At 46.5% G+C, this 12407-nt stretch overlaps 1 protein-coding gene across 3 annotated transcripts in view; it reads right to left on the bottom strand.

Moving 5' to 3' along the window:
• LOC143287545 (E3 ubiquitin-protein ligase MIB2-like) overlaps positions 1-12407 on the bottom strand; it is an 80763-nt gene that overhangs the window by 24167 nt on the left and 44189 nt on the right. For all 3 annotated transcript variants that reach the window (XR_013055978.1, XM_076595603.1, XM_076595604.1), the window contains one exon: positions 575-731. Coding sequence is in view for 2 of the 3 variants with exons in the window: in XM_076595603.1 (XP_076451718.1) it covers positions 575-731 (157 nt within the window). In the remaining variant the exon portion in view is untranslated. The remainder of the gene's footprint in view (positions 1-574; positions 732-12407) is intronic.

Genomic DNA, 12407 nt, shown 5'->3' with positions numbered 1-12407 from the left:
ACGAATGATGAGCGCCCATAGGCGGCTGTCAGTCAGCTCTACCCAGGTAGTCAGCCTAGTGTGCAAATGATTCCCTGTTTAGAAAGTGCTTAGAGCTTAGTCTCTGGTCGAGGATAGGCCCATTAATGCCATTTTGTTTATTGCTTGGGTCTTGGTCTCCAGTTGGGGTAACTCCCTGACCAATGCACAGCAATATATGAATATACGCCTATGTATATATGCAACGCCCCCAACCCCCCACACCTCCAGTACCCCAGTACACACAAGACCATCCACCCGTCACCCCCAACAAACCATCGACAGCACTATTTTCAATTTGGGGCAGCTGAGACGAGATAGGCAAAGCCATAAAAAGACACCACTTTCATCCCATCGAAACCACAACAACAATATTCTTCAAATGCCTACATAATTGGATTGTTTTACTAAGGAATGACTGCCGACGGTTGGTGATTAAAAAAAAAAAGTCCCGTAGGTACAGGCTCTTTGTCACTACGGTCTCTGGAATCATTGTCACTCTTTTTTTTAGTTTTGTTTATTTCTCCCTTGTGTTATCTTCTGGTTCATGCCTTACCAGAGCATCGAGGTTCGCCCCATGCGCAGCCAAAGCTTTCATGATGACTGGTTTATTCCTGACCACACAGAGGTGGGCCAAGGTGGTTCCACTGCCATACTGGTACTCTGCGTTTGCCCCCCGAGCCAGTAGCAGTTCAGCCATTTCCTCGCTTTTCCTGTCGATTAAAGAAATCACAACACACATACACGTACAGACACACAGACACATACACACATGTATACAGACACATATACACACGCATGTACACACACAAACACAGACACAGATGCAGACACACACACTACCTGTTTAAGAAACCAAAGATCTATCTATGTTTCAGAAGTAAAACAGAACATGTTCTTGGAGGCCCGGGTGGTAACAGAAGCCTTTTTCGGTTTTCCAGGCAATCTCCAAACTGTACATGACTTTCTGTTTTAATGAGGACTGAAAGAACATGTTCACAGCGACTCAAAATAAACCCCCAATAAGTCCAAATGCCTTTCCAAAGAGAAAAAGACAATCCAAAGGCGCATTAAATGTTCACTGTTTCACCTCAGTTACTCAAGGAGACGTCACTGCGTTCGGACAAATCCATATACGCTACACCACATCTGCCAAGCAGATGTCTGACCTGCAGCGTAACCCAACGCGCTTAGTCAGGCCTTGAGGGAAAAGAAAGTAAGCAGATAGATAATGAAATTAAATACAATGCGAAAAAAAGAAGGAAAAAAAAGAAAAAAAAACGAAAAAAAAAACCGAGCCAAACAAACAAAAACAAACGAAAACAAAAATAAATGAATAATACATAAAGCTTACACACACATACGCCGATATCCCCCCCCCCCCCCCTACACACACACACACACACACACACACACACACACACACACTCCCTCCTCCCCACACACATACCCGTATACACACAAGCATGGTCCAATATTCCGTAGCTCCCAAAATACATACATGTATACATATACCCCATCCTCACACACACACACATACACACACACAGACAAGTCGCAGCACCCACGACGTACCCCCCCTCCCCCTCCGCCCCTCCCCATACATACATACGGAAATACACACATGTATGCGCTCGCACATGCACAGAGCTTCCCTCATGCCACTCTGGGCTTCCCATTCCACTTTCAATTTTTGTATGAGGTTCATTGAGTCCGTTAGAATCTGGCATGCTGGTTTCCAGGCGTACGAATAGATGACAGCCACTGGAGAGCACATGTCACAGCTTCAACTTCCATTGTTAGGCTGGAGGTTGTGACTTTGTACGCAGCATTCTCTTCCCTGATTGTTTTTCCATTTCACTTTGCAGTGAATCCCCAACCGGATTGGTCTTCAGTGACCGAGCCATCTGCTTATAGAATGATGTCCTCTTCTTTACTGTTCTCTTCTATGAGTAGCTTCACTTCACGTCAATGTCTTCCTAGAGTGGGTGAAATGGCTGTGTTAAAAAGATGATCAAGGTTTTCAGGGTTTTCCTCCCATTCTCTTGTTTCCTTCGGGTCTTGTAGCCGGCATGCAAGCTAGATTGTGTCTTCTGCACGCCCCATCATTGATTTTCCTCGTCCTAGACGACTGCCTTTTGGTTCCTTGACTTCACTATGCAGTGTGTTTTGAGGGTTTTCTAATGCTCTGAAGTAGGCCTTAGCCTGTTCTAACTTGTTTCTGGCCTGCACTGAAGGAAGGTCAAGCAGGTCTCGCATGGTCTCCGCAGGTGTGTCTTTTGTTGTTCCAAGAATCAGCCTCATAGCTTCATTTTGAACTCGTTCTAATTTTAGGAGGCTGCTTTGAGAAAGTATTGTTAGCCCAAGTCCGCTTTCACACACACACACACACACACACACACACACACACACACACACACACACACACACACACACACACACACACACACACACACTTAATTCACAAGCACACAAAATTTTATGACAATCCATTCAGAAACAGCTTTTATGTATGTACATTTTTCGGGTTTGTTCCAGAAACGACTGTCAGTAACATTACACACACACACACACACACACACACACACACACACACACACACACACACACACACACACACACCTCTCTCTCTCTCTCTCTGCAAGCAGAAAGACTCACTCAAGCCTGAATTTTTTTTTCTGTCCATACCGAAGCCTGAATTTTTTTCTCTGCCAAGACCGAAGCCTGAAAATACTAGGCGGGCTCAACAAAACAGAGCATCAAGCCCGAACACGATTTACGTACTATTATATTTTCTAAAGACTGTTATTTGGGGGAGAATAATGGTGAATTCTGGGAAAATCAAGATTAAACAAACAAAAAGGAGGGATTTTTACCTTTAAACACTAAAACATAATTTCAAAGAACAAGATCTGGCACCCATACAAAATATTCACATGGGATGGGCCTTTATTTTGATGACTGCAGTATCCAGCATAGTTTCAGTTTCAGTTTCAGCAGCTCAAGGAGGCGTCACTGCGTTCGGACAAATCCATATACGCTACACCACATCTGCCAAGCAGATGCCTGACCAGCAGCGTAACCCAACGCGCTTAGTCAGGCCTTGAGAAAAAAATAAAATAAAATAAATAAATAAATAAAATAATAAAATAAAATAAAATAAATAAAATAAAATAAATAAATACATAAAAAGAACTACTACTACTACTACTACTACTACTAATAATAATATGTATCAGACGCAAAAACGTGATGAAGTCAACTATAAGCGTACAAAAAAAAATAATAATAATAAATAAATAAATAAAATAAAATAAAATAAAATAAATAAAAACAAAAATGAAATAAAATGAATGAATAAATAAATAAATAAATAAATAAATAAATAAAAATAAATAATAATAATATAATTAAAAAATTTAAAAAAATTTAAAAAAATAAAAAAAGACAACAATGGTGATAAATAAGCAAATAAATGTAAAAAATTGACACACATTCACACATACACACACATATGCATAACAGATATGCACCAAACATGCAGTTTCACAGATATGAAAGCACAGTCAAATTCACATAAAAGTACATGAGCCCCAACACGCACACACACACATATGAAAGCACAGTCAAATACACATAAACGTACATGAGCCCCAACACACACACACACACACACACACACACACACACACACACACACACACACACACATTACCCTGCACCCCCTCTACCCCCCTCCACACACTCATTTCTGTGGTTCGTCCGTCGGGATTGACGAGGACCATCTAGTCATTCTGGGGATGGGTGGGTTGGGCTCTGTGGGTGCGCAGATGACTGGTCAGGCCAATCCGCGCCCGGAAGGTTCTGATGCAGTGTTGACAGGGGATGGTGGCGGCTGTCGGGGACTTGCTGGCACTGCTTTTCCTGGCCTGTCTGCGTTGCTCTGCTGCAGCGATTCTGTTGGCCTCACAGAATTTGGCGTCTTTGTGGACAGCTGAACGCCACTTTGGTCTGTCCGTTGCATTCAGCTCCCATGTGCTCCCAGAGAAGCTTTCAGAGTGTCTTTGAAGCGCTTTTGGCCTCCATGGGAGCGCTTGCCATGTTGGAGTTCGCCGTACAGCAGTTTCTTGGGGAGCCGGTGGTCTGGCATGGGAACTACATGGCCTGCCCAGCACAGCTGGGTCTGCATCGAGATGGTGTAGATGCTGGGCAAGTTTGCACGAGTGAGCACCTCTGTGTCAGGGATCTTCTCTTGCCACTTTATGCTAAGAAGTTTTCTGGGGCTGGTGGTGTGGAAGTGGTTCAGCTTTTTGGCGTGGCGTTTGTAGACCGTCCATGATTCACATCCATACAGCAGTGTGGTGAGAACTATGGCCTTGTATACTTTGAGCTTCGTCTCCAGGGTGATGCCTCTCCTGTTCCAAACGTTCTTATGGAGTCTGCCGAAGGCAGCGCTGGCTTTGGCGAGTCTGGCATTCACCTCGTCGTCGATGACAACTGTGCGAGAGAGTGTACTGCCCAGGTATGTGAACTTGTCCACCGCATTCAGTCGTTGCCTGTTGATGAAGATGTTTGGTTTAACGTAAGGCTTTCCTGGAGCTGGCTGATGCATCACCTCAGTCTTCTTTGTGCTGATTGTGAGGCCAAAGTTGTCACAGGCAGCAGAGAACTTGTCGACGCTGTGTTGCATATGAGCTTCGGAGGCAGCGTTGAGAGCGCAGTCATCAGCAAACAGGAAGTCGTTGACGGTGTCTGTCCTCACCTTGGTTTTTGCTTGAAGCCTCCTGAGGTTGAAGAGTGAGCCATCTGTGCGGTACCTGATGCCAATGACTACGTCAGCGTCTCTGAAGGCATCTGTCAGCATGGCTGAAAACATGAGACTGAACAGGGTGGGGGCAAGAACACACCCTTGCTTGACTCCGTTGGAGACAGGGAATGGTCCTGAAGTCTCTCCATTGTCTTGGACTCGGGCCAGCATCCCATCGTGTAGTTGCCGTATGATGGTGATGAACTTTCTGGGACATCCGTACTTCGCCATGATTCTCCAAAGGCCATCTCTGCTAACAGTATCGAAGGCCTTGGTCAGATCGACATAGGTGGAGTAAAGGTCGGCGTTCTGTTCCTGACACTTCTCCTGGAGCTGCCTGGCAGCAAACACCATGTTGATAGTCCCGCGTTCTTTCCGGAAGCCACACTGGCTCTCTGGTAAGAGACCTTGCTCAAGGTGCGCTATGAGACGGTTGAGTAGCACTCTGGCCAGAGTCTTGCCTGCGATGGACAGCAGGGATATTCCACGATGGTTGTCACAGGCTGACGATTTCCTTTGCGCTTGTACAAGTGTATGATGGAAGCGTCTTTGAAGTCCTGTGGAACTGCCTCTTTGTAGACCTCAGCTGGAATGGAGTCTGAGTCAGGGGTTTTGCCACTGGATAGCAGACGGATAGCTTTCTGGGTCTCCTCCAAAGTTGGAATGGCATCCAACGACTCACTGACTGGCACCTGGGGGAGTCGGTCGATGGCTTCATCATTGGTGGTGGAAGGGCGGTTCAGTACGCTGTCAAAGTGTTCAGCCCATCTCTCAAGAATCCCGTCCTTGTCAGTGATTAGGGTAGAACCATCAGCACTAAGAAGTGGAGCAGATCCGGAGGTGGTGGGACCGTAGACTTCTTTCAGGCCGTTATAGAAGTTCTTCATGTCGTTCCTGTCTGCAAAGCCCTGAATCTCATCAGCTTTGTTGTTCAACCAGGAATCCTGCATCTGCCGCAGCTTCAGCTGGATGGTGCTGCGTGCGCTCTTCAGTATGTCTTTCTTTGACTGTGACTTGGGATCTTCAATGTGGGCTCTGTAGGCTTGGCGTTTGTCTTCTAGCAGCTGCTTGATCTTAGTGCAGTTCTCATCAAACCGGTCTTTGTGCTTCCTGGCAGAAGGCCCCAGGCACTCCATGGCAGTGTTGTACACCGTCTCATGCAGTGCGCCCCACGCTACCTCCACATTCTGGTTGTCCAGCACGGTGGACTCAAGGCGTTCCTCCAGGGTGTCAGCAAAGCTCTGCTTGATGTTGCCTTCCTCCGGTTGTTGACATTCAGGCGTTTGGGTGCTTTCATGCCCTGAGGCCGTCTCTTGGGCTGGATGCGGAGGTTGAATTTGGAGACGATAAGGCAGTGGTCTGTCCAGCACTCGGCGCCGCACATGGCCTTCGTGACTCGTACGTCCTGCCTGTCCCTCTTCCTGACGATGACAAAGTCAATGAGAAGCCAATGCCCAGACCGAGGATGCATCCATGACGTCCTGTTACGGGTAGGGAGGCAGAAGACAGTGTTTGTGATAAGAAGGTCGTGCTCGGCACATGTCTGGAGAAGTAGTTGGGAACAGTGGTGATTACAGCGTTCAGGTCCTCGTACAACTTGTCCTTGACCTCACCCGGGTTGGTCATGGTGGGTGCGTAGGCGCTGACAATGGTGGTAAACTTCTTCCCGTTGCATAAAGGGAGTTTCATCGTCATCAGGCGATCGTTCACTCTTTTTGGGGGGCCAGCCAGCTTACCAACGAGGGTTGTCTTCACTGCAAAGCCAACTCCAGCCTCACGTCTCTCTTCAGGTCCGCGACCACTCCAAAAGAAGGTGTAGCCTGCACCTCGCTCACAGAGTTCGCCTTCTTCTGCCAGTCTGGTCTCACATAAGGCAGCGATGTCAATGTACCTGGCTAGTTCACTCGCAATGAGTGCTGTGCGTCTCTGTGGTCTGTCAGAGTCGCCTCTGTCCAGAAGCGTACACACGTTCCATGTGGCAATGGTCAATGGGGTACTCCTTGTTTTCTTCTTTCTTTCCTTTTTGTGTCGACCGCTTGAGTAGGGTCCCCGTCAGCCGAGGTATGCTGACTAGGGTGGTGTGGAGCAGGCAATGTTTAGGGCACCTTTTCTAGCCCCTTCCTCATGCCATGGAGGTGAGCAGTGCTGTCCTGAAGAGGGCTGCTCAGTCGCTCAGGGGGCTGCCGATCTCCACCGCTGCTCCAGTCAGTGAAAAACGACCCTATGGCCTGAGCCGCCTGTGTGCAGGTCCGCGGCTACGACTGCCAGTGTACCCACACCTGTCGCTTCGTCGCTCGCCTGTCGCCACAGGGCTTGGGGAAAATGATGGTATGGAATGAAGGATGACTGATGACTTGCACGATGACTTTTTTATAGTGAGGAGGAGTTGCGCGCCGTCGACCTCACTCTCTTGTCCGAGACCGTCTGTATCCAGTGGCAAGACGAGGTCAAGATGACTGGAGATGGAAACAGATGCAGTGGATGACCAGGATGTCCTATGTGCCTCATCCTGCCCTCAGCACTCCACAGTGCTCTGCTGCAACCGCCTTCCTCTCCGTTGAACCATGAAGGTTTCTTCTACAGAGTCCGCCGGATCCAGTCTTCACATGCTTGGGTAGACAAGCCCTAACTCACCGAGGGTTTGAGACCCGTCGGCTACCCTCACCTAGTTTAGCCAGCCTGTCAAAGCCGTTGCCCGGGGATTGGGCGCTGCCGCATGCTAGCAGCTTCTAGGACCCATAAGTGAGAGCTGGGTGCCGGTGGGGACCAACAGAGGACGAACCACTCCCGGAAGAGCGTGACAAGCCCCCCCTCTAGAGGTACTACCCCTCCCGTGCACCCCCTAACCCCCACACTCATTTCTAGGCAATGTATCGCAGCTTCCACGGCACACACACACACACACACACACACACACACACACACACACACACACACAGGCACACTTACTTGTACAAGCACACACACATACGCCCATATCCCCCACCCACAACCCCACACACATATATACAAAGATGTATATATGCACACCTGCACGTTCCAATTATCCGTTGCTCCCACAGTGTAGGCATGCACACACACACATACCTCATCCTCTACCCCCCCCCCCCTTCGGCCCCCCACCCCCACCCACCCCAACACACACACACACACACATACGCACGTGCACAGAACTCTCCTGACACTTGTGTACACTTACACCCTCGCGCATGCACAAACGCACTCAAACACACAGACCCACACATACACACAAACACACACATACACACACGCACAGAGGCTGCCACTAATTGGCCGCAAAAGGGATGGGAAAAGATCTATGCCAAGAACGAGGCATCTAGTGTGTTGCTCAGTCTATTGTATTTGGAAAAGCCCACAGAGACTCTGTTACGTTTTAAGAAATTTGTGCATTGTTGGTTTGGAAATGATGCCGATATTTGTTTGATTTGCAAAGTATCGTGCTCTACCTTTCATGCTAGACTTACGGCCGCTCCCTCTCACTGCTTTTACTTCTTTGAGGCGATCGATGGTGTGATGGCCTTGTACCTGTTCTTTTTGGTATTCTTTGACTTTTCTGAGGATTTCCGATTTTCTAGATGCAGGCCGTTCGTTGTTGTTGCGTTACCAGCAAGTCTGTCAGCTCGCTCATTTCCCCTAACACCTGCGTGTCCCAGGCAGTATGACCATGTAAGTTTTTTAATCTGAAAGTTGCGCATTGCCTTATGCTACTCTGGGCTTCCCATTCCATTTTCAATTTTCTGTATGAGGTTCATTGAGTTGGTTAGGATCATGGCATGTTGGTTTCCGGGCATATGGATAGACGATAGCCACTAAAGGGCATATGTCACAGCTTCAACTTCCATCGTTAAGCTGGAGGTTGTGACTTTGTAGGCAGCATTCTCTTTCCTAATTGTTTTTCCATTTTGTTTCGCAGTGAATCCCCAACCGGATTGGTCTTTGGTGACTGAGCCATCTGTGTATATGATGATGTCCTCTTCTTTACTGTTTTCTTCTATGAGTAGCTTCACTTCCGCATCAGTTTTGCCCTCTGGCCATTCCCGACAATGTCTTCCTAGAGTGGGTGAAATGGCTGCGTTGAATAGATGGTTGAGGTTTTCGGGGTTTTCTCCCATTCTTTTGTTTCTTTCAGGTCTTGTAGTCGGCATACTAGCTGGACTGTGTCTTCTGCTTGCCCCATCCATGAGCTTCCTCGTCCTAAACGGCTGCCTTTTTTGTTCTTTGACTGCGTCATGCAGTGGGTTTTGAAGGTTTTCTAATGCTTTGAAGTAGGTCTTAACCTGTTCTAACTTGTTTCTGGCCTGCACTGAAGGAAGGTCAAGCAGGTATCACATGGTTTCCATGGGCGTGTCTTTTGTTGTTCCAAGGATCAGCCTCATAGCTTCATTTTCAACTCTTTCTAATTTTAGGAGGTTGCTTTGAGATGGTGTTGTTAGCCCAAGTCCGTAGTTGATCACACTGAGGACGAGTGATTGGTATAGCAGGAAGAGGTGGCGTTGTTCCATACCTTTGGTTGCCATTGCTTTTAAGACTGAAAGGCCCTTTTTGCATTTGAGAAGAGTATTTTCCGTATGGTTTCTGAAGGTCAGCATCCTGTCGAAGTGTATTCCTAGGTAGCATAGGCATTCGGTTTTCTCGATCTGAATCCCGTCGAATGACACAGGTGGTGGTGATTTGCTCGCGGTTCTGTTGTTGAGGGTGCACAGCAACGTTTGGGCTTTCGCTGGATTGATGGAAGATCCTGTGTCTTTGCACCATTGAGCAATACTGTTTAGTTGTTTCTGGACGGCTTTAGTTCTTTCCTTAGCATCTTTCGAAGTTTTGAAGACCAGGCCATCATCCGCAAGAGTAAGCACCCGAGCTATTCCATTGTTGTTTAAGTCTGCAAGGCCCTTCGTGTAGACGTTGTAGAGGACAGGAGAGAGTGGAGACCCTTGTGGCAGTCCCATGGATAGTTTAGAAGGCGCAGACATCCAATCTCTGAGGCGTAGGACGACGGTTTTTTCCTGAAGCGCTGCTGCTATCCATCTTGTCAGTATCAAACTTACTCCATACCTTAGTAGCAGCTCCATGAGACTTTATTGTAGGCATCTTCAAGGTCGATTGCTACTGCTAGTGTTTCTTCTTTTCTTTGAAATCCTTCATATACCTCATATGCAAAAGCAGCTGCACTTTCCCATGTGGACTTGCCTGTTCTGCAACCACCTTGATTTGATGGGAGAATGTGCCTGTGTTCAAGATCCCTTGCAAGTTTCCTGGCTATCATGTGTTCCATGAGCTTTCCAGCAATGTTTTGCATGGTTAGGATTCGGTAGCCGCTTACCTGACGATGGTCCTTTCCTGGTTTTGGTATGGGTTTTAAGAAGCTGTGTGTCCAGTCCTCCGGCACACGTCCATTGTGGAAACTGGTTTGATACAGATTGAAAAGTTTGCTTCTGTCTTCTTCTGATAGCTCCTTGATGTCCGAGTAGCGAACTTTGTCTGGGCCAGGAGCCGATTCTTTCTTGCATTTAGCTATTGCTTCGTTTAGATCATCTATTGTCAAGTCATCATCGGGTCCAGTCTGCATAAGGGTTTCGTTTAACTCCTCGACATATTTCTTTTTTTCATCTAAGTTTCTTTGATCACTCTGTTGTATGAAACGTTTGAGCAGGGAGGATCCTTTTTCTTAGTTTGTCTTAACTCGTTCAGTACGGCCAGTCCTCTCTTCTCCTCTACACAGACCCCTCGGATGTCCAGTGGGTGTCTGAATGACCCAACCTTTAGCTTCCGTCGTCAGAATTGTGGTATTCTTTGTCCATATTCACGTCTTCAGTATAAGAGCCTTCCGCTTGCAATATTTTGATGATGGTAATTGGGTGAAACGCTGTTAACGTCGTCTCTTTCGCCGTTCGTATGGAAAGAGTTAAGCTTGGTTCCGTCAGTATCTAACATGCCTGGGGTTGTTGTTGTGCACATTTTCCCTTCCATGCGACGATAAAATTGACAGAACTCTGTCAATATTGTGTCATAATTTAGTGCCTTGGAAAACTGTTTCCACTTGTCATGTTTGGCCTCTTGAGCAATGACTTCACACTGTTTAGTTTTTTCTTTCATTTTTGTTTCAATATCTTTGTCCGGAGAAGGTTTTGTTCTTTCTTTTTGCCAAAGTTTGATAGCCGCATGTTTTTCTATCCAGGCTCTTTCTGTGTCGGTATTCCACCATGGGGGCTGAATAGTTTGCATCCGGTTCGGTGCCGTTCTTTTGTTTCTTCTGCGTCTTAATTTTTCAATGATGGTTGACTCTTTGGTTTTATACTGGAATGGATCACGCGGTTTCATACAGGGTTTATCTGATAGTTTCTGTAGACTGAAAACTACCGGGAGGTGGTCACTGCCTTGTTGTGGAAGCGTCTCTGCATTCATTCCTGCTCTGAATTTTGGAGATGTTAGAGCGATGTCGATCACACTGTCACTGTCTCCTTGTCTTGTTCCAAGGCGAGTTGGGAATGTGGTTGTTATTGAGCTAAGAAGAATTTCCCCTATCATTCCTTCAAGTGCGAGTCCTGGTTGATTGGTGTTCCGCTGGTCCCATAGCTTCGATCTTGCATTGAGGTCTCCACAGATAATGACCGAGTCTCCAAATTCGTTCTCTATTTCCTCTAAAAAGGCCCAATCCTCTTTTGTTGTGCAGGTTCCTGGGTGAACATAGGCACTGATGAGCACGATGCTTTTGTGAATTCCGTCAGGTTTTTCAAGACGCACACCCACTAGTTCACATGAGTTGCCACACCATTTCTCTAGCCAGCATAGCAAAAGAGCTAATAATGGATTTAAAAAAAGAAGAAAAAAAAAGAAAGAAAAAAAAGTATAATGCATCAGAGAAAAACAAAAATCAATTAGTTTCATTCAAAGCAAAAGATAAATCACATTATTTTTGTTATGAAAACAAACTATAAAACAATTCTGTATCTTACTGTAAAGAAAAACATGCACGTGTTACTCTCAACTGGCCATAAGCAACACTTCTTGCAAAGCTGGAGCTATTGGGGATAGAAAGTACCTTAAGGAATGTGTGTTGCGCGCGCTCGCAAGTGTGTGTGCGTGTGTGTGTGTGTGTGTGTGTGTGTGTGTGTGTGTGTGTGTGTGTGTGTGTGTGTGTGTGTGTGTGTGTGTGTGTGTGTGTGTACTCACGCGCGTGTGCGTATGTAAAATAATAATGTGTATTTGTGCGTGTGTGAATTGTTTTAATGCACGCCTCTGTGTGTGTGCGCACGTGCGTATGTGTATGTGTGTACACCCCTGTAAGTGTGCGGATGGTGTGTGTGTGTGTGTGTGTGTGTGTGTGTGTGTGTGTGTGTGTGTGTGTGAGTGTGTGTGTGTGTGTGTTTGTGTGTGTGTACATGCGTGCGTGCGTTCGTTCTTTAGTTTGGCGTCTTTTCACTATTAGTGATATTAATTGTTAGCCAATTAAAAAAAAAATAATAATAATAACAAATTTTTTTTTTTAAGTGGGTGGGGTGGGGAGAGGGGAATGTGAGGTCAGGATAATACAGAAAAGATAGAAAACTACTAAGAAATGCAT

This window comes from Babylonia areolata, chromosome 11 (genome assembly GCF_041734735.1).
Source record: "Babylonia areolata isolate BAREFJ2019XMU chromosome 11, ASM4173473v1, whole genome shotgun sequence".
In the NCBI taxonomy this organism is placed as follows: Eukaryota; Metazoa; Mollusca; class Gastropoda; order Neogastropoda; family Buccinidae; genus Babylonia; species Babylonia areolata.
Note: the sequence above shows the minus strand (reverse complement) of the source record. Positions and strands in the feature narration are given on the sequence as shown.